The sequence below is a fragment of the Sturnus vulgaris genome, chromosome 28 (assembly GCF_052056855.1).
Source record: "Sturnus vulgaris isolate bStuVul1 chromosome 28, bStuVul1.hap1, whole genome shotgun sequence".
Lineage (NCBI taxonomy): Eukaryota > Metazoa > Chordata > Aves > Passeriformes > Sturnidae > Sturnus > Sturnus vulgaris.
The window spans coordinates 6094387-6116050 of record NC_142270.1 but is presented as its reverse complement, the minus strand read 5'-3'; the positions used below and the strand labels follow the sequence as shown (position 1 = coordinate 6116050).

At 61.3% G+C, this 21664-nt stretch overlaps 1 protein-coding gene across 7 annotated transcripts; it reads left to right on the top strand.

The window, feature by feature from the left end:
* The first annotated feature begins 989 nt into the window (after nucleotides 1–989).
* FGFR1 (fibroblast growth factor receptor 1) lies at nucleotides 990–20355 on the top strand. Of its 7 annotated transcripts, XM_088180092.1 has the most exons (18): nucleotides 1003–1147; nucleotides 1344–1358; nucleotides 9041–9292; nucleotides 10187–10270; nucleotides 10678–10853; nucleotides 11705–11828; nucleotides 12586–12776; nucleotides 14294–14438; nucleotides 15674–15870; nucleotides 16385–16530; nucleotides 16609–16730; nucleotides 16835–16945; nucleotides 17057–17247; nucleotides 17360–17482; nucleotides 17587–17657; nucleotides 17912–18049; nucleotides 18503–18608; nucleotides 18699–20355. In XM_088180092.1, exons 1-18 carry the CDS (start codon nucleotides 1057–1059, stop codon nucleotides 18873–18875), a joined length of 2460 nt encoding a protein of 819 aa, XP_088036218.1. In that variant the 5' UTR covers nucleotides 1003–1056; the 3' UTR covers nucleotides 18876–20355. The 7 variants fall into 7 exon arrangements, with proteins under 7 accessions (XP_088036215.1, XP_088036219.1, XP_088036217.1 ...); XM_088180089.1 differs by lacking the exon at nucleotides 1344–1358 and having other exon boundaries at nucleotides 990–1147; nucleotides 9029–9292; nucleotides 15674–15877; nucleotides 16386–16530; XM_088180093.1 differs by lacking the exons at nucleotides 1344–1358; nucleotides 14294–14438 and adding an exon at nucleotides 13455–13605 and having other exon boundaries at nucleotides 990–1147; nucleotides 9029–9292; nucleotides 15674–15877; nucleotides 16386–16530.
* The last annotated feature ends 1309 nt before the right edge of the window (nucleotides 20356–21664 follow it).

The following is a 21664-nucleotide window of genomic DNA, read 5'->3' as shown; positions in this document are numbered from 1 at the left end:
TGGAGCACGGGGCTGGTTCCCATCCACACGGCTCGGAGCAGTTGGCTGGGGGCGGCTGGGTTCGGGCTCCAGCGTTCCCCTGGAACGTGTCTTGGAAGAGTTCCATGCTCCTGGCACGGAGAGAGGGAGGGATGGTCAGAGGGAAGGAGGGATGAGGGCCATGGAGGGCACATCCCCTCAGCATCCTGAGACAGGATCAGGCTCTGCTGGGCTTCCCTGTGCCAGAACCCAGCTCCAGACTGCATGGATCAGTCCCCTGGGAAGGGATGGGGACCTGAGGGGATGGGTGTGCTGGAGAGCCCAGCGTGAGAGCTGGCAGGGACGAGAGCGAGCTGCAGAATTGGCCGTGGATGCCGGGGGATTTCTCCCCACACAGCCACTTCACAAACAGCTGTTGGTGGAAGGAGATGGGCTGCAGCTGGCTGACCCTCTGGCTCCAGGAAGGCCTCTCCATGGGGGTGCCCTGTAGATCCCCTAGGGATGGAGGGGGCTGGAGTTTGCAGTGAGAGCTGCTTTGCTAGGGGTGGGACAGACAACATCAGATTTTGCTCTGGGTAAGGGATTTCCCTCAGTGAAGCTGTGGTCAGCAACACCTGACAAAGAAGAGGAGAGCAGGAATCTCCCTTTCTTTAACTGACGTTAATGTTTCTCTCACCATTCTGGGAGATCTTGCTGCATTTGGTTCTGCTTCGCCAGCGGTTTCACTCTTGACACATCAGCGCTTTTACACAGGGAAACATAACTCTGCCAGTCAGTGCCAGGTCGTGTCTGGCTGCCCAGGGATCTGTGGAGATCTGCCACCACAGTCTGGGGACATCCCTGGATCCAGGGCTGTCATCCTGCTGGGCTGGATGCGGGAGGAGCATCGCCAGTGACAGCAAGAGCAGCCGTGCTGGGTGGTGGGATGTGAGGAGCTGGCCCTGCCCTGACTCTGCTTTCCTCCTCCACAGCTTGTAGGGGCTGCCAGCCCTGCGGAGACCCCCCCGTGCCCGCCCGGGGCCCCCATGGAGTGGGAGTTGCCGAGCCCAGTCGCGGAGCAGTAGCTGCAGCAGTGGGATGTTTACCTGGCGGTGCCTCATCCTTTGGGCTGTGCTGGTCGCAGCCGCGCTCTCCGCTGCCCGGCCGGCCCCCACCCTGCCCGACCAAGGTAAGAGCACAGCCCGGTGTGGCCACTCCTTGTCCTTAGTGTTCCTCTTGACAGCACGAGCTGCTCTTCCCTGCAGCACAGGCTGGTGTGTGCTCCAGCCCTGGGGCCACCAGCACGTGGTGCCACCTGTGTTGTCACCCTGCTGCTTGGGAGCTGGGGACGTGGCACACGTTGTCCCCAGAGTGGTTTGTGTGAGCACAAAAGTGGGTATGTGGCTCCAGCAGTGCCTGGGGACATTTTAAACCTGGAGAAAAATTGTGACAAACCCTGACCTGTTGGCTTGGAGGAGGATACAGAGCCCTGGGGGCTGTGTCCCCTGCGGGGGTCACTGTGTGTGACAGCACTTGATGATCTATGACTCAGGATGTGTGTGAGGCTTGGCCCCACTGGGGTGATCCTGGGCTCAGCTGGTGGGGATGAAGGTTTGGGTTCAGGGCACTGGTTCAGCTCCTGCCAGCTGGCAGTGCCAGGGATGGATGCACCCCACAGAAACCCTCGGGATGCTCCAGTGCTGCTCCCAGCTGGGAATGCCCAAGGTGGGGGCTCAAAGCCAGGGCTGGCTCAGGTGATTTGTGCAATTTGTCCCAATCTCTGCTCCCCTGGGTCTGGGGAGCACAGCCCTGACCAGCACATCCCTCCCTTGTTATCACTGTCCCCCAGCAGCAGTGCAGGGCTGGTGGCAGTGGCCAGGGGTGCTCCTGGCTCCGGTGAGGGCACCCCAAGGCTCAGGGATGGGCCAAGTGGGTCGCCTGGCCCTGGGCAGAGCCAGCACTGGCAGAGAGCCGTGCTGGGGCACGTCAGAGCCTTGGCCCTCGGCGAGGCAGAGAAAAACCAGAGCCGGCAACGGCGCGCGGGGCTCTGACTCCTTTTGGTTCTAATTACCCAAGAATGTCTGGGCTGTGGGCACTGCTTTGCTGTTTAAGACTCGCTCCCCCTTCCCCCTTCCTCCCAGCAGAGCCCTGAGAGGCAGATCGCTGGTGTGGCCAGCTCGGGCTCGGGGCTGTGTGGTGCCCCGGGGTCCCCTCAGGGCTGGGGGTGGCAGCTGGTGGCGGGTGACCCCTGGGAGATGCCTGGGTGATGCTGTTGGCTGCCAGGGTTGGCACCTCTGACTGGAAGTGCCCCGCAGGTACCCTGGTCACAGGGTGAGGTGACACCCCAGGACATGCGTGGTCCCTGGGGAGCTGCAGCTCCGGAGAGGAGCCCGGGCAGAGCTGCACTCACAGGAAACATTGCTGAGATTTTTTCACTGGCGTGCCTGCTCCCCGCATCTGTAAACAATGCGGTTGACAGTGGTAAACATGTTTTTCTCGGGAGATTGCTCTTCCTGGAAGAGGTTTCCTGGCAGCGTTTGGGGATGGCTCTGTGCTGCCAGGAGAGCAGCACCTGCAGCCCCAACCCCGGCTGTGGCGCTGAGAAAGGTGTTGGGGTGTTCAGGCTGAGGGAGCTGACTGAGCACAGGTGAATTTTGGGGTGTGTGAGGAGCTCTGCAGCCCCTGGAGGGTTTGGGAGCAGCGTCAGGCGGTGGCAGTGGAGGAGGAGAGGCTGGAGAGGAGGGAGCTGGTTCCTCGCCAGCCTCATGCCAGGGCTAACAATAACCTCTGGAAACATTTTCCGACACGGTTCTCACCAGGGCAGCCCAATTAGTGCCACAGCAGGAGCCCGGCTGGGGCAGAATCCGTCCCTTGGCTCGGGAACCGACTGGTGGGAACAAAATGTTCCCAGCAGGACGTGTGGGATGGGAAGAGCCAGCTCTGGGCCAGGACCTGCAGCCAGGGCTGAGCCACCAGCATCTCTCAGGGGCAGGCTCCGACCTGGACCCAGGGGTTTTGGGATCCCGTGGGGTGTGAGTGAGGTTCAGCTGCCATGCTGAGGCCATCGTGTCCTGGGGGCCAAGGTCTCTGTCCTTCCCCCTGATTCAGGAGTGTCCCCCCATCACCCTGGGGGCCAAGGTCTCTGTCCTTCCCCCTGATTCAGGAGTGTCCCCCCATCACCCTGGGGGCCAAGGTCTCTGTCCTTCCCCCTGATTCAGGAGTGTCCCCCCATCACCCTGGGGGCAGCCGTGCTCGGTCCCTTCCGTGCTGGAGGCAGCAGCTTTCCCGGACTTTGTTCTGGATGTTTATGGGGTTTCAGTTTACTCCCGGTTCTGAGGCAGCTAAGCTCCCTTCTCAGGGAGGAGTAATCCCCCGCGGCCGGTCAGTGGCCTGGCCTCGTGTGGAGGGGGGTTCAGCTCTGGCCCCCCTCTCCTTGTGGTGTGGGAGGGAGCTCTGCTTGTCAGAGGCTCCCTCCCAGTACCAAAAAATCTGGAGCAAATAAAATATTAACAGGCACTTACTGCATTTTATAGTTACCTAAATTTGGAGGTGGTGAAAAAACCCTGGTTAAGGGGAAAAGCCAAGAAATTTCCATGCGCAGCCTCTGTCCCTCCCTCGCACAAAGCCGCTCTTTGTCTCCAGGTTAAATAGAAACCTGCAGAAAATTGCCAAGGTTTTTTTTCCCTCTCTCCTTGTCTGCCATTGTCCCAGGCGCTGCTCAGGCATCTCCTCACAGGGGCTGCCCTGGCCCTGCAGGGGTGCCGAGTGGCCGAGCAGATTTTCGTGGGGAGCCGTGTCCTGGGGCAGGAGGGTCCTGCCTTGGGCAGCTGGTTTTGGGACACCCTGAGCCCCAAACACCCCCAGGGCAGCAGATGCCTCCCCGGGGGTGTGTTTGCACTCCAGAGCACGGGGGGTTTGGCTGCAGCCCCCTCCCCATGGGGCAGGGGCCCAGGGCTGCCCCATTTCCCAGAGTTGCCCAGCTGGCCACAGGCTTAACCCCCCCTCCCTGGCCATCTGCAGGGGCCCTGGCTCCCGGGGCTTTGTTGTCCCCTGCTCGTCCAGGGGGTCTTGCTCTGCACCCTGTGGGAGCCAGAAGTCCGAGCAGGCAATGTGTCCAGCCCGGGGAGCTTGGGGGAGCCCAGCATCCCTGCAGGCAGCACCACGAGGGTCTTTGGCTTGTCCCCCCTGCTCCCCAGGGCACTGCTGACCCTCGGCTCTGTCCCCCTCCCCATTTCCCTGCTGTCCAGTCCCTCCTTGATTTTTCAGCTCTAGGTGTGTCCCAAAACCTAGCCAGTCCTGCCAGTGCCTCGGGGAGCCCCAGGGGATCCCATTTGGAGTAGCTGCCTCCTTGCTGGAGCCCCACAAGCAGCTCAGGGATTCCCTACCAAGCCTGCAGCCTCCTGCTCTTCTGCTGTTGATGGCAGCAGCCCAGGAGTGTTCCTGGAGCTCCGGGGGCCCAGCAGCACCCCCAGACCCCACTGCTGTGAGACATGGCTGTGTCCTCCAGGGCTGTCCCCTCCCAGCCTGGCCGGCATTGTTCCGTCCTCCCGCCTTCCCACTCGGATGCTGTCACTCCGGCCCTTAATTGAGGAGGAAAAAAAGAAATACGAGTCTTTGGGGAAAACAGCGAGTCTTTTGGGAAAGCAGCCGTACTCTGGCGGAGCCTGGGCTGTGGAGCTGCCCCGGGAGAGCAGAAGGGTCCCCGAGGGTCTGTGGGGTGTGGAGCATCCCGTGTGCAGCACTGGGGCTGTGCAGGAGGGAGGTGAGCAGAGGGATGGGCACTCGGTTCCAGCAGTGAGCCAGGGCAAGGCAAAGCCAGAACCCGTGAGCATTGGGGTCTTGTGTCTCCTGTGCCCCCCGTGTGTGCCGTGCCCGGGGGGAGCCCATGGGGAGGGGTCCGTGCCTCCAGGGCTCTGAGCTGCTGCGGAGCCCCGAGCACGGCCAGGGGGGCCCAGGGAAAGGGGTGGGTTTATCCTGACAGCTTTGCAAACTCCCAACACGCCTGTTAATTAAGTGCTGCTTCATTTGCAGCACAGGCTGGGAGAGCGGGAGAGCCTGGAGCGGGACATCAATCCCCTGTCCCTGCGGAGGAAAAATCCCGGGACCGAGGGTTCGGGGGAGCCCGCGGGGTTCGGGGGAGCCCGCAGCCCCCCCGGCTGGCTCGGGCAGGAGGAGCTGGGGGTGCCAAGAGTGTGCCTTGAGCCCGTGATGCTCATGTTGGCATCTCCCTGCTGATGCTTTCCCCGGAGCATGGATCCAGGGATGTTCCCGGCTCTGGAGCCGCTGGGGTGCCGGGATGTCGCCCCTTGGGCCATGCCCCCGGCACGGCCCGGGCTGGGGGGACACGGCAGGGTGAGGAGCTTTTTAAATCAAAAAGAAGCCAATCCCCACGTCCCGGTGAGCGCTTCCTGTTGGGATTAGTGGGGCTGCCGGGCATGTGTGTGCTTTTTCTTCAGGAAATACCTTCGGAAAGCCCCGCTGGGGTCTCCAGGGCAACCGGCGCCTGCGGCTCCGCGCCCCCCGCCCGCATTGTCCCCGCGCCGCTTTGTTGGCCCCTTTATTGCCATCGTCACCATCGCCATGGCCAGCACAGCCATGGCCAGCGCAGCCTGTGGCTGTCCCCGCTCGGAGGGTGCACCCGGGCTCCCCGCTGCGTGTGCCCAGCCTGGGGGGCACAGTGGACACGTGCAGGTCCTGTCTGCAGGGCTGCCCCGTGTCCCTGCCCCAGTGTCCCCGACGGGGCTGGCCCTGGTGACAGTTCTGTGCACTTGGTGACACTCTCCATCTGGGCTCTGCTCTCGGTTCATTTCAAAGCTGGAATAGAGTAATAAACCCCGGCCAGGGCACTGCGTGCCTTCTGGGGTGCTCACGGAGGCACCATCGGCTGGAGCTGCTCCTTGCCTCACTGGGGACCTTGGGGCTCCCCATGGGCGTGAGCCCTCCTGTCCCCGGGGACAGGACACTCCCCTGTGGGACTGGTGTTCCTGTGCTCTCCTTGCTGTCACCCCTTTGTGTGCTCAAAGGGGCTGTGACCAACCCCACAGCTCCAGCTCAGGTGAGGACTCCCACTGACCGACCTTTGTGCAGTGCTGGGGGCACCCGGAGCCCTGGGGGTGAGAGCCACGTGTTTGTGTGGCTGGTTAATCTTTGGGGAGGTGGCCCATGTGGGCCATGGGGAGCAGCCAGCCGGGGGCTGTGCTGGGGGGGTTCTGCCGTGGGTTTTTGTTGGGAGGCTGCAGCCGGTGCTGTGGTTTAAGGTACAGGGAGGTATCAGGGTAATGAGTCCAGCAATCATTAACCACACCAGTGCCACCAGCAGCTCTCAGTGCCCCCGGTGCCATCTGTGCCATCCCAGCAGCCACAGAACTCTCTGCCTGCCGGGCCACAGTGCAGCTCAAGCACTGAGCAAACCTGGACATGCTCATTAGCCTGTGCATTCCTTCTCAGGCCGTTCCCTCCAGGCTGCGCTTTCTGCCTCGTCCCAAGTGCCAGAGGAGTGCCATGGGTGACCGAAGGGCACCGTGCCCTCTGCCTCCATCACCTCAACACCTCCGTGCCTCCCAGTCCTGCTGTTGCTGCAAACCAGCCCCTGGCTCAGGGGGGCTGGAGGAGGGGGCTGGCAGCTTTGAGAGGGGATCTGGCCCCCCTGCCCAAGGGTCTGCAGAAGCAGTGGCACCTGCACAGTGTACCCAGGGACCTGTGCCCATTGGGAAGGGACCCTCCTGAACCTGGAATTCTGCCTCCTCAAGCCCTGCCATCAGGCTGGGGTCCCCTGAAATTTCCCCTTCTCCGTGCCCCGGCTGCCTCTTCACATTCTGCAGGTGCAGCGTGGGGTGCTGGGGGAGCTCGAGGTTTTCCTGCAGGGTGGTTCAGTTCCATAGGGAACTCTGCTGATGCGTGGGAAGGGGCAGAGCTGGGAGCCAGATAAGGGCAGATGTGGCTGCAGCCCTGGATTCGTGCTGGTTTGGGTTTTCATGGCTGTTTGTTGCCCACTGACCTTGCTCTGAGTGAGGAGGGAGTGGGGACAGGCAGGAGGAGGTGGCGTTACCCAGCCTGGGGTGTGCAGATGGACAGGATGGGATGTCACTGCTGCTTTGTGAGCCTGCAGAGATGCCTGTGACTAATCACTTGAAACACAAATCAGAGCTGTGAGAAGTGCCCGTCCTGTGGGAGAAAATCAAGGCAAAACAGAATTGCAAAGCAAGACCCTTCCCCACCACCAAAGGGGCTCCCGTTGGTCTTCTCCTTCTACATTAAAATGTTTTGTAACCTCTCATGGATGAACTGGAGCCCTGACATTGGAACTACAGCAACCGAGGAAAGGGAATTCTTTCCCATCCCATTGTTTTCCTTCAAGTGCTGAGCAAAAGAAAGAGGAGAAACTCTGGAGCTGCTCATGAATGTTTTTCCCATGAAGCTTCTCATCAGTCCAAGGCAAAGAGAAGTGGCCAAAAAGTGAAGTGCAGGTCACGGTGCAGTCAATCAGAGTTCTGGAGAGCCGAGGTTTCATTTCTGGCTGGACAGAGTGGCTGTTGGGTGCAGGGAGAGCAGGGAGGTGTGAGGCCTTGCTGCTGGTCCTGGTTCCTCTCTGGGGTGCTTTGTGCCAGTAGAGACCCTGGGCCACTCTACAGCCACTGGCCCAGGGCGAGCTCTCTGTGGCTGTTCAGAGGGGGGAGCAGAGTTTGTTCTTGTCTGGCTCATTGGGCACCCAGAAATCCTGGGGTGCTCAGCCCTGGAGCTACGGATCAGCTGAAGCTTGAACATCTCCTGGCTGTTCTGCTGCATTTATTGGGATTTTCCAGCACAGTCTCTTGCCCCTGAGAGCAGCATCTGCAGCAGTGCCCTGTGTCCCTTTGTGCTGCTCCCACAGCATCCCACTGGCATCCAGCTGGCCAGGAACAGCTGGACACACGTTACAGGGGAGGAGACAGAGGCCAAGGGGTGCCTGAAGAGTTGGGCTCTGGAGCTGTGCCCACCAACCTGTAGAGCTCAGTCTGGGATGATGATCACACTGCATCCACCCACATCATCACCGGGAGCCTCTGCAGAGTCGGAGCAGCCCGGACCCTTCCTTGGGCTGTGGGATTTGAAGAGGTGATTTGAAACGCAGCATCTTCCCCAAGCCTGGGACCAGGAGAGCTGCTCATGCACCACCCACCATGGAGGGCAGGACTTGAGGAGAGAGCGCTGGAGACTTCAGGGCTGGGAGAGATGAGATTGTGTCACAGCAGGATGGAGAGAAAGGATCCTTGTGCTGCTCACACAAGCGTCACCTCGGGGAGCTCAGCTCCCCTGCCCGGGAATGCTGAGGATGGGAACACCATGGCCGTGTGTCCCACGACCCTGTGTGTCCAGAGCTCCCTGGGCTGCCCTGTCCCCCCTCACTCCCTGCCTGCTGTCCTGCCGCAGCCCCAGCCCCTGCCCTCTCCTCCCTGCAGCGCCGTGCTCTAACCAGGGCGGGGTCCTGGGGACACGGGGACCCTGGCCCGCTTTGCTGGCTACCCGCTTGTGGTGGTGGGGATCCTGAGAGCCCTGCGAGGCAGCAGAGCCGTGCAGGGCTTTGGGATGCTCCTGGGAGAGGCTGGATCCTGCCACGGCAGCAGCACTGAGTTGTCACGAGTTTCTCCCCCATTCGGGAGCCCCTGCCCTGTCACGCTCCATAAGAGCCGAGAAGGGCGAGGGCTTTGGAGCTGCCCAGGCACGGAGCAGGTCCTGCTGTGCAGGGAAGCACCTGGGGCTGCTTGGGGTGCTCGCAGCCTCTGCCTCTGCCTCTCCTCTGCTCTGCTGCTGCTGCAGGCTCCATCCCCTGCGTGCTGGGTCCCTGTGCTGCAGAGGGAATATCCCAGCAGGGGGAATATCCTAGCAATGGAAACATTCCAGCAGTGGGAATATCCCAGCAGAGGGAATATCCCAGCAATGGGAATATCTCAGCAGTGGGAATATCTCAGCAGTGGGAGCATTCCAGCAGTGCATGTTGCCTCATTAACCAGGCCACAGCTGCATGGTTTTTCTTTGGTCTCTATTTCTTTTCTCCTTTTTTTTCTCTTCTTCTCTCCCCTAACTCCTCCAGCTCTGCCCAAAGCAAAAATCGAAGTGGAGTCCTACTCAGCCCACCCCGGCGAGCTGCTCCAGCTGCGCTGCCGGCTGCGGGATGACGTGCAGAGCATCAACTGGGTGCGGGATGGCATCCAGCTGGCCGAGAACAACCGCACCCGCATCACCGGCGAGGAGGTGGAGCTCAGGGACGTGGTGCCCCAGGACTCGGGGCTCTACGCCTGCATGACCAACAGCCCCTCGGGCAGCGAGACCACCTACTTCAGTGTGAACATCTCAGGTGTGTAACAGCCTGTGCAGGGAACAGGCAGCCACGGGGCCGGGCTGTGAAGAGAGGAGCAGGCTGCCCCTGCACACCTGTGAACGCATCTGTGCACCTCTGCACACCTGGGCACCCCTGTGCACACCCCTGCACACCTGGGCACACCTGGGCACACCTCTGCACACCCCTGCACCTCTGTGCACACCCCTGCACACCTAGGCACACCTGGACACCCCCCTGCACACCTGGGCATACCTCTCTACACCCCTGCACACCCGGGCACACCTGTGCACACACAGTGGCCATGCGTGGGGAGTTCAGGCCCACCTGCAGCTTGCCCAGAGCAGTGTCCACTGTGGTTCTGTGCCCTCCTGGCTGCTGCTGTGCAGGAGGAACAGCCAGAAATGATCTCAGGTTTACCTGCAGGGCTGCCCCAGGAGGGGGCTCTGCATTGGTGGTGATGAGTGTGAGCCTGGAAAGGGAGGAAGGCTCGAGCTGGGGACGTGTCTGTGTTTGGGGGATCCTGGCTGCCACCCCCGGGGTGTTGGTGGCACCAGACATGGGGTGAGGAGCTCCGAAAACACCTGGGACAGCAAATCTGGATGTCCATGGCTGCAGGCACTGGGCTCTGCCAGCCCTGGATGTGCTGGGGATTGTGCAGAGCATTTCCCTGGGATCCCAAAACCCCTGGCTGTGCTGGGGATTGTGCAGAGCATTTCCCTGGGATCCCAAAACCCCTGGCTGTGCTGGGGATTGTGCAGAGCATTTCCCTGGGGCCCCAAAGCCCCTGCCAAGCATCAGCACAGCCCTGCGCTCCCACCCCACTGGGCACAGCCCCCACCACCCACCCATGCCATCCACAAAGGTCCCCTCACGCTCAGGTACTCAGCTGGGCTGTCCCTTCTCTTGCAGATGCTCTCCCCTCTGCAGAGGATGATGATGATGAAGATGATTCCTCATCGGAGGAGAAGGAGGCAGATAACACCAAGCCGAACCGTAAGTTCTGGGTTTGCCCCTGGTGCTGCCCTGTGGCCAGGCAGGGGGAGGCTGGGCGCACCCAGGGCTGGGGCAGGTGGCCCAGGGCTCCTGGCAGTGCCCAGGGCACAGTGGGGAGAGCAGGTCTGGGTGCAGGGGGTGAAGCAGCAGGGTCAGAGCACGGGGTGTGCTAGCACGGCTGCATTGGGGTCAGCCCTGTGAGCTGAGCATGCACCCCACAAGGAGGGGCTGCTGTGACTCGTGGGCAGTGCCCTGTGTCCCAGAGCTGTCCTCCCTGCTTCAGCCAGGCTTGGCTGCTGCCATCCCTCTGATGGCTGCCTCAGCCCTGCTCTGGGCACGCTTGGGGTCACTCCAGGAGCTGGAGGCTGCGGGGTTCGGCCGTGCTGAGCCCTCCCTCTGCTCCCCAGAGGCCATCGCTCCATACTGGACCTATCCTGAGAAGATGGAGAAGAAGCTCCACGCTGTCCCTGCTGCCAAAACAGTGAAATTCAAATGTCCCTCGAGTGGGACACCCAACCCCACGCTGCGCTGGCTGAAGAACGGCAAAGAGTTCAAACCTGACCATCGCATCGGGGGGTACAAGGTACGGGGCTGGGGCTCTGGGGAGGGCTGGCAAGGGGCTCTGTGGCTGGAGAGGCACCAAGCCCCCAGCCAGGCACCCCAGCAGGGCACATGGGCCCCTGTGACTGCCCTCCAGCCGTGACCTGCTTCTGGGTCATGTTTGTACCAGCTCAGCCTGGGGGGAGGGGGCTTGTGCCGAGGAGCCAGGAGGAGCCAGCCTGGCCTGGCCACCTCTGCCTAATCCCCCAGCAAGGAGAGGGGCCCGGGCAAGGAGAGGGGTCAGGAGCCAGGCTGCAGATGCCACCTGGGCATCAGCTGGGAGGGAGGAATGCAGTCGTGAGCAGGGCTCAAAGAGGGTTTGCCATGAGAGGCCACAGCTGGAGCCAGCAGTGACAGGGCTGGCTTTTGGAGAGCCTCCTGGTGCCCTGTGGCCAGAGGGACCTGGGCAGTGACATTCCCAGCAGAGCCCCTGAGGCTGTCCAGAGATGCATGGGGTGCAGGACACCCAGGCTGGCCCACTGACCAGCACTGGCCATGGGGAGCAGTGGGGCTCTGAACCCCAGGACCAGCTGCCCCAGGGGAGGCTGCCCTTGCAGGAGGAGCAGTGCTGGTGTGTTCCCTCCCCACACAGGGGCCACCAGAGGGGTGTCCCCACACACCAGGCGAGGCTGACAACATCTGCTGCACAGTTGGCTCCGTGTCCCTCCTGGGACAGCTGGGAGCAATTACAGCCCCTCTGAAGGGAAGGGAAAGGTGACCTCAAAGGGAGATTTATGTGCTGCCTGTGCCAGGGGTTGAACCAGCCCTGACAGGAACAGGACCTGGGCTCGTGTGTGCTGCACGTAACTGGCTCTGTGCTCCCCCTGCCCCCAGGTCCGCCAGGCAACCTGGAGCATCATCATGGACTCGGTGGTGCCGTCTGATAAGGGCAACTACACCTGCATCGTGGAGAACAAGTACGGCAGCATCAACCACACCTACCAGCTGGATGTCGTGGGTGAGCAGCACAGGGCTGGGGGCTCAGCCCCCTCCCCATCCCCTCAACCTTCCCAGGCAGGGCTGGGTGCTGCACCCTGTGAGATGGGTGCTCCCAGGGAAGGGGCTCGCCCACCATCCCCGTGGCCACCTCCCATCCCCGTGGCCACCTCCCATCCCCGTGGCCAGTGTTCTCGTCTGCAGCACAGCAGGCAAGGAGCCAGCCAGGCGGAACATTCACCCCACCCTGTTCTGGGGATTTTTAATTGTGGCGAAAATAATTTCATAGACCAGACAGAAACTTTTTCTAATCGCCTTATTAGCCATAATTCCCAGCTGGGAAGGCTGGTCTGAGCAGTTCCACATGTGGAGCTGCTCTAAATGCCAGTAAATGAACCATTAAAAATGTGATTTAATTTGATTACACTGAGCAAACTGAAGGGAACAGTCAGAGAGGTGAACAAAGGGGTTTGTTAATGCTGACTCACCACAGTGGCAGCCACTTTGTTAAGGACCAGGGCCCTCCCTAGGTTTGTTTGACCTCTGACCCTGCCCAGTAGGTGCTGATGTCCCTGTCCCCTCACCAGGGTTTCACCTGTCCCCCATCCTGGATGCTCTAATCCCATTGCAGGCAGGCTCCTGGGGAAGGGGACACTAATGCTGCGTTGGGGCCACCTCAGCCAGGGGTCCTGGGCATGGGGGCTGCAGGGTGCACCCCAGGATGGGCCCCAGGGCACCCCAAACCCCGGTGTGAGGTGCCCCGTGTCCTGGTCCCGCAGAGCGCTCCCCGCACCGGCCCATCCTGCAGGCAGGGCTGCCTGCCAACAAGACAGTGGCCCTGGGCAGCAACGTGGAGTTTGTGTGCAAGGTCTACAGCGACCCTCAGCCCCACATCCAGTGGCTGAAGCACATCGAGGTGAACGGCAGCAAGATCGGCCCGGACAACCTGCCCTACGTGCAGATCCTGAAGGTAAAGCCACGCTCTGGACCCAGCCATGGCCCTGGCTTCCCTGTGCCTGGGGCAGGACAGGGCACTGGCAGCCACGGGGATGGGCCAGAAGAGTCACCTGGGGCTGGGGACCACCGGCCTGGTGACAGCTGGAGCCCCAGAGCCACCAGCAGCCTGCTGGGCAGGGAGCAGGGAGGGCTGTGGTGTGCCAGCCGTGTGCCACACTGTGCTGGCTCTGCAGTCCCTTCAGAGCCCTAAGGGCACTCACCCCAGGGCTGGGTGGGCAGTCCTGGGCAGCGAGCACAGCCCTGGAGCTGGGAGCTGAGCTCTGGATCGTCCCAGTGAGAGCAGCTCCCTCTGCACCCCAGCAGTGCCACTCAGCGGGCACACTGGCCACTGGTCCGGCTGTGGCAGGAGGTCAGGCTGGGTGGCCTTTAAAGATCCCAGCCCGTTCTGTGATGCCGTGCAGCCATCCCCAGCTGTGCTCCTGACCTGTGGGGAGCAGAGGGGAGCAGGGTTACCCCTCCATTCCTGCCTGCTCCTTCCTGCTGTGACTCCTGTGTGCAGCCGCACCCCTCGCACCCAGCCGGGGGTGTGGGGGGAGCCGCCCCTGCGCTGGCAGAGCGATGCCAGCCCTGGGGGCACTGCGGTTCCTGGGCACGTCCATCCGTGTGACTCCATGTCGTTGGTCTGTTCCAGCACTCGGGGATTAATAGCTCTGATGCGGAGGTGCTGACCCTGTATAATGTGACAGAGGCCGAGAGCGGGGAGTATGTTTGTAAGGTTTCCAATTATATTGGCGAGGCCAACCAGTCTGCGTGGCTCACAGTCACCAGGCCCCTGGCCACAGGTAAAGGAAGAATGCCTGGCGGTGGAAAACAAAACTCTGGGCTCTCTTGTTTCTGCTGTTTCTGGTGCAACAACCATGGAAAAATACCCGGCGGGGCCGGCTGTGCTCTGTGTGTGTGTCCCAGTGTCTGTCCTGTGTGCTCGTGTCTCGTGTCCTGCTGTCTGTCCTGTGTGCTGCCCTCCCCATCATGCAGGCACCAGAGCTGCCCAGGTACCTGCTGGGTCTCTGAGGGTGCTGCCATCGGTCCAGGCACCCCAGACTGGCACAGTGCTGCATCCCCTGTCTGTGCTGCCCTCCCATCTCCATCCTGTCACCATCCTCTCGTCTCTGTCCTTTCTCTGTGCTCTCATCTCCATCCTTCCATCTCCGTGCTCCCAGCCCTGTCCCTGTCCCTCCCTGTGTCACTGAGCCAGCCAGCTCTGCCCGGGCTGATTTCTCCATGCAGCCCATCGCCAGCATGTTCGGATGGGCAGGAGGCTCCGTTTGGTGAAGGGATTTTTAACCAGCATCTCCCTAGGTCGGCCGGGATGAGTGGTCATCCCGAGGGTCTCTCTAGCAGGTCTGCAGTGGTCTGTCTGCTCCCCGGGGGTCTGGCAAATGAGACTGGGCTCTCCCTCCTCTCTGGCCTCCTCCCAGAAGATCTCATGTCGTTTGCTTCTCCGTTTTTTGCTTCCATTTTTCCTTCCAGACGGCTGGCGTTAACACGACAGACAAAGAAATGGAAGTCCTTCACTTAAGGAATGTCTCATTTGAGGATGCTGGGGAGTATACATGTTTGGCGGGTAATTCTATTGGGATCTCCCATCACTCTGCATGGTTGACAGTTCTCGAAGGTATATACTCCTCTTCTCTCCCTTTCCTCCCTCCTTTCCAATGTATGCATTGTGGTCCGGGAGAGAGCATTCCCTGCCCCTGTCCCCTCGGTCAGTGTGGGTGCAGCTGGAGCACCATGGGGCAGTGCCCCCCTGCTCTGTGCCCCCCTCCACCCCAGTTGGGGTCTGTCCCTGCTCTCTCCCTGGCCGAGGCAATGCATACCTGGGGAATTTAACCAGGGCTTGCTCCACTGGAGCAGGACAGTCCTGCACCCCCGGGCCGGGCCAGGCCAGGCCAGCTCTGCCTGCTCAGGGGGCACCAGGGGAGTTCGGGGGTGCTGCCTGCCAGGGCCTGGCCTTGCCCTGCAGTGCAGGACTGCCCAGGGGCTGTGTGTGCTTGCCTGTGGGGATGGCTGCCCCGTCCCCATTGATGCTGCTCCTCAGTGTCAATGCGTGGACCAAAGCCTGATAACAGCTCTGGGAAAGCTTTTGGGGTGCTGCATGCTCACTGCTTTCCAGCCAAAACTTTCCCAGTTATCAGCCACTGCTTTGTCAGCCAGGTGTGCTCAGAGGTGGGACAGGAATCTTCAGCTCCCTCTTACGCCTCTCTCTGAGGCTCTGCTCTTTGGGGGTGTCAGGCTGGGGGTGCAGACGGTGCAGTCACAGCCCTGTCCTGCCGGATTCACCACGGACCGTGGCACGTGGCTGCGGGCTCTGAGCTCTGCATGGCTCCAGCACCACCTCAGCCACCAAAGAGGGTCTGTGGGTCCCTCCTCTGGGGAGGAGGTCACCCTCCACTGGGGTGCCACTGGCTGCTCTGTTCCGAGCTCTCCCCAGTCATTACCAGTAAGGCCTGGACTCCCACAGCCTGGACACTGCCAGACCCCCCATTCCATCACACATAACCCCAGATCCTGAGGGACTGCAGCTCCCAAGCTGGGACAGAGAACTGTCCCCAGAGGTGCCCGTGGTGCCACATCCCTGAGGGGTCACTCAGGCCCTGTCCCCCCACTTCATGCCTGTCCCAGTTGACCCCATCCCTCCCTGGGCCACCTGCAGAGGTGGTGAAGGCACTGCTTGGCCATGGGGATGAGCTGGGGGCTGCTTGCACGCCTTCCCTGCAAGGGTGGGTGGGCAGCCCTCAGTCCCTGCTGCACCAAGGTCCCCACTGAGCTTGGGGAGGAGCCAGGGGCTCCCCAGTGCCACTCCCTGGGGCCTGGCAGGTGCTAACAAACGCCCTGTTCACGCTGACCCAGCTATTGAGGACACCCCAGCCATGATGACATCTCCCTTCTACCTGGAGATCATCATCTACTGCATCGGAGCCTTCCTCATCTCCTGCATGGTGGTGACCATCATCATCTACAAGCTGAAGAGCACCACCAAGAAGACAGACTTCAACAGCCAGCTGGCCGTGCACAAGCTGGCCAAGAGCATCCCCCTGCGCAGACAGGTAACAGAAAGTAGAGAGGGGGTTTGTTTGCACCTACTGCCTCTCCTGGAGCCCAGCCTTCCCCGGGGGTGTGGGGGAGGAGGGATGGGAACCACCGGGACCATCTCACCCTGCTGCATGTGCCACCCACCCCAGCCTGTGCCCAGCAGTGGCACGGGATGGGAACTGTCCAGGCTGTGCCTGCAATGGCAGCAGGGTGGGGAGGGGGCTGCACAGCTCCCCCCATTCCCCCTTGACGGGGCTCACGAGGAGATCCAGGAGGATTTACAACAGTGCAAGGTTTGAGCAGAGCGTGGCACACACTGAGGACATGGCAGAGCTCCCAGACTGTGCATTTTGGGGTACAGCATGATGGAGACTAATTAAAAATTCCGTAGAGGGGGCAGCACCCGGGCAGGGTGGGCAGGGGCTGCGGGCAGGGCCGGGTACCAAGGCTCCCATCACCATCTCCCCCCCGGGGGCAGCCAGCCACGGGCCTGGGCACTGTGTGAGGGTAACCCACGGCCCCCTGCAGGTGTCAGCCGACTCCAGCTCCTCCATGAACTCGGGCGTGATGCTGGTGCGGCCCTCGCGCCTCTCCTCCAGCGGCACCCCCATGCTGGCCGGGGTCTCTGAGTACGAGCTCCCCGAGGACCCTCGCTGGGAGCTGCCCCGGGACAGGTGAGCTCCAGCCCCGCTGGGACCTGGGGGAGGCTGCTGCTGCTGGGACTGACCTGCATCGGGGTCTTCTCCCACCAGGCTGATCCTGGGCAAGCCTTTGGGAGAGGGGTGCTTCGGGCAGGTGGTGCTGGCAGAGGCCATCGGCCTCGACAAGGACAAGCCCAACCGAGTGACCAAGGTGGCGGTGAAGATGCTCAAGTGTAAGTGGCAGCAGGAAGGGTGGTCCTGGTGCGATGCCAGAGTCCTGGCTGGGGTCTGGGGTATGCAGCCTGGCACCCCCTAACTGCTGCCTGCTCCCCTCCAGCCGACGCCACGGAGAAGGACCTGTCTGACCTCATCTCTGAGATGGAGATGATGAAGATGATTGGCAAGCACAAGAACATCATCAACCTGCTGGGAGCCTGCACCCAGGATGGTGAGGGTGCATGATGGGGAGGGTGTCCCCTCTGCCTCCCCTCCAGTGCTGTCCACTGGGAGGGGCTGGCCTGGCTCCGTGTTGCAGCCTCTGATCACAGCATCCCCCCAGGACCCCTCTATGTGATCGTGGAATACGCCAGCAAGGGCAACCTCCGGGAGTACCTGCAGGCACGGCGGCCCCCGGGCATGGAGTACTGCTACAACCCCGCCCGTGTCCCCGAGGAGCAGCTCTCCTTCAAGGACCTGGTCTCCTGTGCCTACCAGGTGGCACGGGGCATGGAGTACCTGGCCTCCAAGAAGGTGAGGAGCTCCAGGAGGCTGTGGTGGGATGGGCCTGGGCCATGCACCTTTCCCCCCGTGGTGGGGAACCATCACTTGTTGGGGTCCAGCTGACAGCCCCGTGCTCGGGCAGTGCATCCACAGGGACCTGGCAGCCAGGAACGTGCTGGTGACAGAGGACAACGTGATGAAAATCGCTGACTTCGGGCTGGCCCGTGACATCCACCACATCGATTACTACAAGAAGACCACAAATGTGAGTGGGGTGGAGATGCTCCAGTCTGTGCTGGCAGGGCCACACTCAGCCCTGCCCCAGGCTCCCTCCCAGCCCTGGAGCCATTGTGGGGTTTTGTGTCCCAGGGTCGCCTGCCAGTGAAGTGGATGGCTCCTGAGGCTCTCTTTGACCGAATCTACACCCACCAGAGTGACGTGTGAGTAGGGCCTCCTGGGGAATGCGTGCATGGGATTCGTCTTGATTGATTGAAATTGCACTTGGTGTCAGCCAGCCAAACATTTTGAATCCAAATTGTGTTTGGTGCTGGGGCTGGTTTATCCTGCAAAGTGAATCGAAACTGTGGAGAGTTGTTCCTCTCAGCAAACCAACCTCTCACTGTACCCAAACTGGGGCCCAGTGGGGTGTCAGCACCCCAGAGCCGGTGCCCCAGCATCCGCCCTGTGTTCCCAGGTGGTCCTTTGGGGTGCTGCTGTGGGAGATTTTCACACTGGGTGGGTCACCCTACCCTGGTGTGCCCGTTGAGGAGCTCTTCAAGCTGCTGAAGGAAGGTCACAGGATGGACAAGCCCAGCAACTGCACCAACGAGCTGTGAGTGCAGTGCTAGGATGGGGAGGAGGGGTTTGAAGTCTCTCGGTGCCATTGCCAGGCCCAGAACACGGGTGGGGCATGGAGGGTGACCGGCAGATGTCTGGAGTTACAGCCCCAGCAGTTCCCAGCCCTGCAGAACCATCAGCCCATCAAATTTGCATAATCAGCATCTCCCTGGACAGGAGGGAATCCCAGGGTGACCCCAGCACAGGGACCAGCCCAGAGTGTGCCCACCCTCCTCCCCAGACAGCCCTTGGTCATGAGGGCAGGCAGGAGGGTTTCCCTTCCTTCCCCGTGGGGATCACCCTCAATCCCTGCAGGGTAATTCCTTCCATTGGCCCTGGCTGCCAGCCTGGGCACAGGGACACGGTCCTGGTGCTTCTCTGCTCCTGTGGGTGGGGTCCCCAGGGCCTGCCCCGGGCTGAGCCCCTGCCTGCCCCCCTGGCCTGGCAGGTACATGATGATGCGGGATTGCTGGCACGCCGTGCCTTCCCAGAGACCCACCTTCAAGCAGCTGGTGGAGGACCTGGACAGGATCGTGGCCATGACCTCCAACCAGGTAGGAGAGGTGGCACTGGTGGCCCTGAGGTGCTCCCTGGGGGCTGCCCAGTCCCCTCCTGAGCCCACCCCTGGGGTCTGTCCCTCTCAGGAGTACCTGGACCTCTCCATGCCTCTGGATCAGTATTCTCCTGGCTTCCCCGACACCCGCAGCTCCACCTGCTCCTCGGGAGAGGACTCTGTTTTTTCCCACGACCCGCTCCCGGACGAGCCGTGCCTTCCCAAGTTCCCTCCTCAGCACAGCAATGGTGGACTGAAGCGACACTGAGGGTGGCAGTGCCAGGGGAGTGCCGTGCTGTGCCACACCGTGCCCGTGGACGTGCCTGCACAGCCTGGTGCTGCTGGGCTGTTGCAGAAGGGGTTCAGAGACATCTGTAGCATCTCACGTAACCAAAACCACCCAAAGCACCTCCTGCCAGCTTCTCCTGCCACCTCCTGTCAGCTCTGCACAGCCCAAGGGTTCGGCTCTGCTGTTTTTATGGCATTTCCTGCTCCTGTTTTTGAACCTCCTCTCCATGAATCCTGTGCTTGAGTATTCCCACTTGGCTGAGCTGAAATCCTCTCCCGTGGGCAGTGCATGGCCAAAGAGCCAGCCAGGCATCCTGGGATGGCACATCCTGGTAGGGCACAGAGAGCCAGGCTGGTCTGCCAGGTAAAGAACCTGAGAGCCAGGAGCAGCACCCGGTTCCTGCAGCTGCACCAGGGGGGAGCCTTGGTGTGCCAGGAGCTTTACTGGTGTGCCAGGAGCTTTACTGGTGTGCCAGGAGCCTGGTGGTGTGCCAGGAGCCTCAGTGTGCCAGGAGCCTCGTGGTGTGGGGCTCCCCCTGTGCCCAGGATGCCCCAGGCTGGTCCTGCAGCCTCACAGGGCCAGCAGCAGTGGGCTTTGCTGAGCCAGGCCTGGCACATCCGGGGCAGGAGCCCTGCACTGCTCAGAGGTGACTGAACCCACCTGTGCTAAACCCAGAGTCCCGTGTACATAACGAAAAATATGTATAAATATGAATATATATTTACATGTCTTTTTAAAAAGGGTTGTTACCAGAGATATACCAGTTTGGTAGGAAGGTACTAGTGGCTGGTAGATATCAGTTGCTATAAAAAAAAAAAAGTCATATATTTTGCTATTTTTGCTGTTTTTATTTTTTTAAATTATGTTCTAAACCTATTTCAGTTTAGGTCCCTCGATAAGAATTGCTGCTGCTGCTTCAGTTTTATATGGGGTTGTATTAAACAATAATAATAATGTGTCGATGCCTTTTGGGAATCTGTTGTCATGACGTGCCTGGCCTTGCCCCAGCCCTGCGTCCCCCCAGCTCCCTCCCAGGGTTCTGGCGGGGCTGGGGCTGCCCAGTGCCCGTGTGGGGGGTCAGGGCACTGCTGTGGGATGGGCACGGTGCCCTGGGAGGGGGGCGTGGGTCACACCGGGTGCCAGCCCCGGGTGTCCCCGTGCAGCCCCCGCTCCCCGGGCAGTGCCAGTGCCTTACTGGGAGCAGCCTCACCCAGCCCTGCCCGTCCGTGCTCCCCGGGCTGCGCCACTGCCCGAGCTCTGCCCCACCGAGCTGCTACCTGCCCGGCCGGGGCAGCTCACCTGGATCCCCTCCCTCCCTGCCACCGGCGTCCCCACGCTGGAGCCAGGCCGCTGTTACTTGAAAAGTTTATTTTGCCTTTGTATGGAGAAATATTATTTGTTGTAAACTCTTCTGTAATGAATCTGGAATTCTTGTAATTATTAAAGACTTTAACCGCGACTCCGCCACCCTCGGGCCATCGCTGGGGGGGCGATGGGGAGGGGCTGCCAGGGCTCCGGGGGCTCAAGCAGCAATTGGGGAAGATGATGCTCGGGGAGCTCGTGTGATGGCAGCTGGTTTTGTGGGAATTCTGTTTTCCACGGCTCCAGCACTCGCTGTAAAATGTTTTAGCAGCCTGCACCCCACGGGCAGTGGTGTGGGTGGAGGGAGGGGTGAGAGGGGCTGCCAGCCCCTCCCCAGCCCTGAAATGGTTAAACTGAGGCAGCTGCAGCACCCCCAGCCTCCCCGGCCTTTTTAAATGCATCTGCTTGTTGCTATTTCCCGGTGTAAATTAAATCGATCAGCTGCACTCTGCCCACCCCCCACCCCCTTTAAATTAAGTAGAGCTTTTAATCAAGTGATTTATGTAGAATTTGCAGCCCTGGATTAAACTCGCAGCCCAGGCGGGGGGAGCAGGGCTGGGGGGCTCCATAAATCACTGCTCTCTGCGGGCCCGGCTTGGCGAGGAGCAGGGAGAGCTGGACTTGGTGTTTACATCATCCCAAACTGCAGCTCTCACCGTCTCCTGCTCATTTCCTGGGGTTACCAGGAGGGCAATTAAATATGATAATAAGCAGAGCAGCTGCAGCAGAGCTGCTGGTGCTCCCTGCCGGGCTGGGCAAGGGGCACCCAGCTGGGAGCCCCCTGCATCCCGTGGGGACACGGGCATGGGGGGGTCCCCGGGTGCTGCCCTGCCTGGCGCCCAGCACAGACCCCGGGCACTGATGGGACGGGGCTGCCTGCGTGCTGGAGCCCAGCAGGGAGATCCAGCTCCTCTCTGCTCTTCCCGGTAAGCCATCCTCTCCACGTGGGCAGTCTGGGAGATGGGCATACCCCAAAACTGGCCTCAGCACCCCACGGGTCCCACCCAGTGCTTTGGGGGACCTGCAGGACCAAAGCACCCCCCAGCTGGGACCCTGCCCAGCACCAAGTCTCTGCTTAGGAGGGAGATGGGATAGGGTCCCTTGGGAAATGGCTCCAGAGCAGTGGAGGATCTGAAGGTGCTGCCCTGAGGAGCCCCAGGGGGGTGGGGTGTGTTGGGCATCAGTGGCTGCTGAGTGCTTGGCCTGTGCCACGTTTGGCTCTCGCAGCATCCTTTGTCTTCTGCACTCCTCGCCTTCCTCGTTCTCTCCTTTTAAAGCCCTCGGACTGTGCAGGGCCAGGACAATCTCTTGGCCCCAGCCCAGGACGTGGCTGCTCTGCCAGCGCTGAGCTGGGCTTTGTCCCCTTGCCAGCCATGGCAGGAACCTCCTGTGCCTTCCCACCTTGG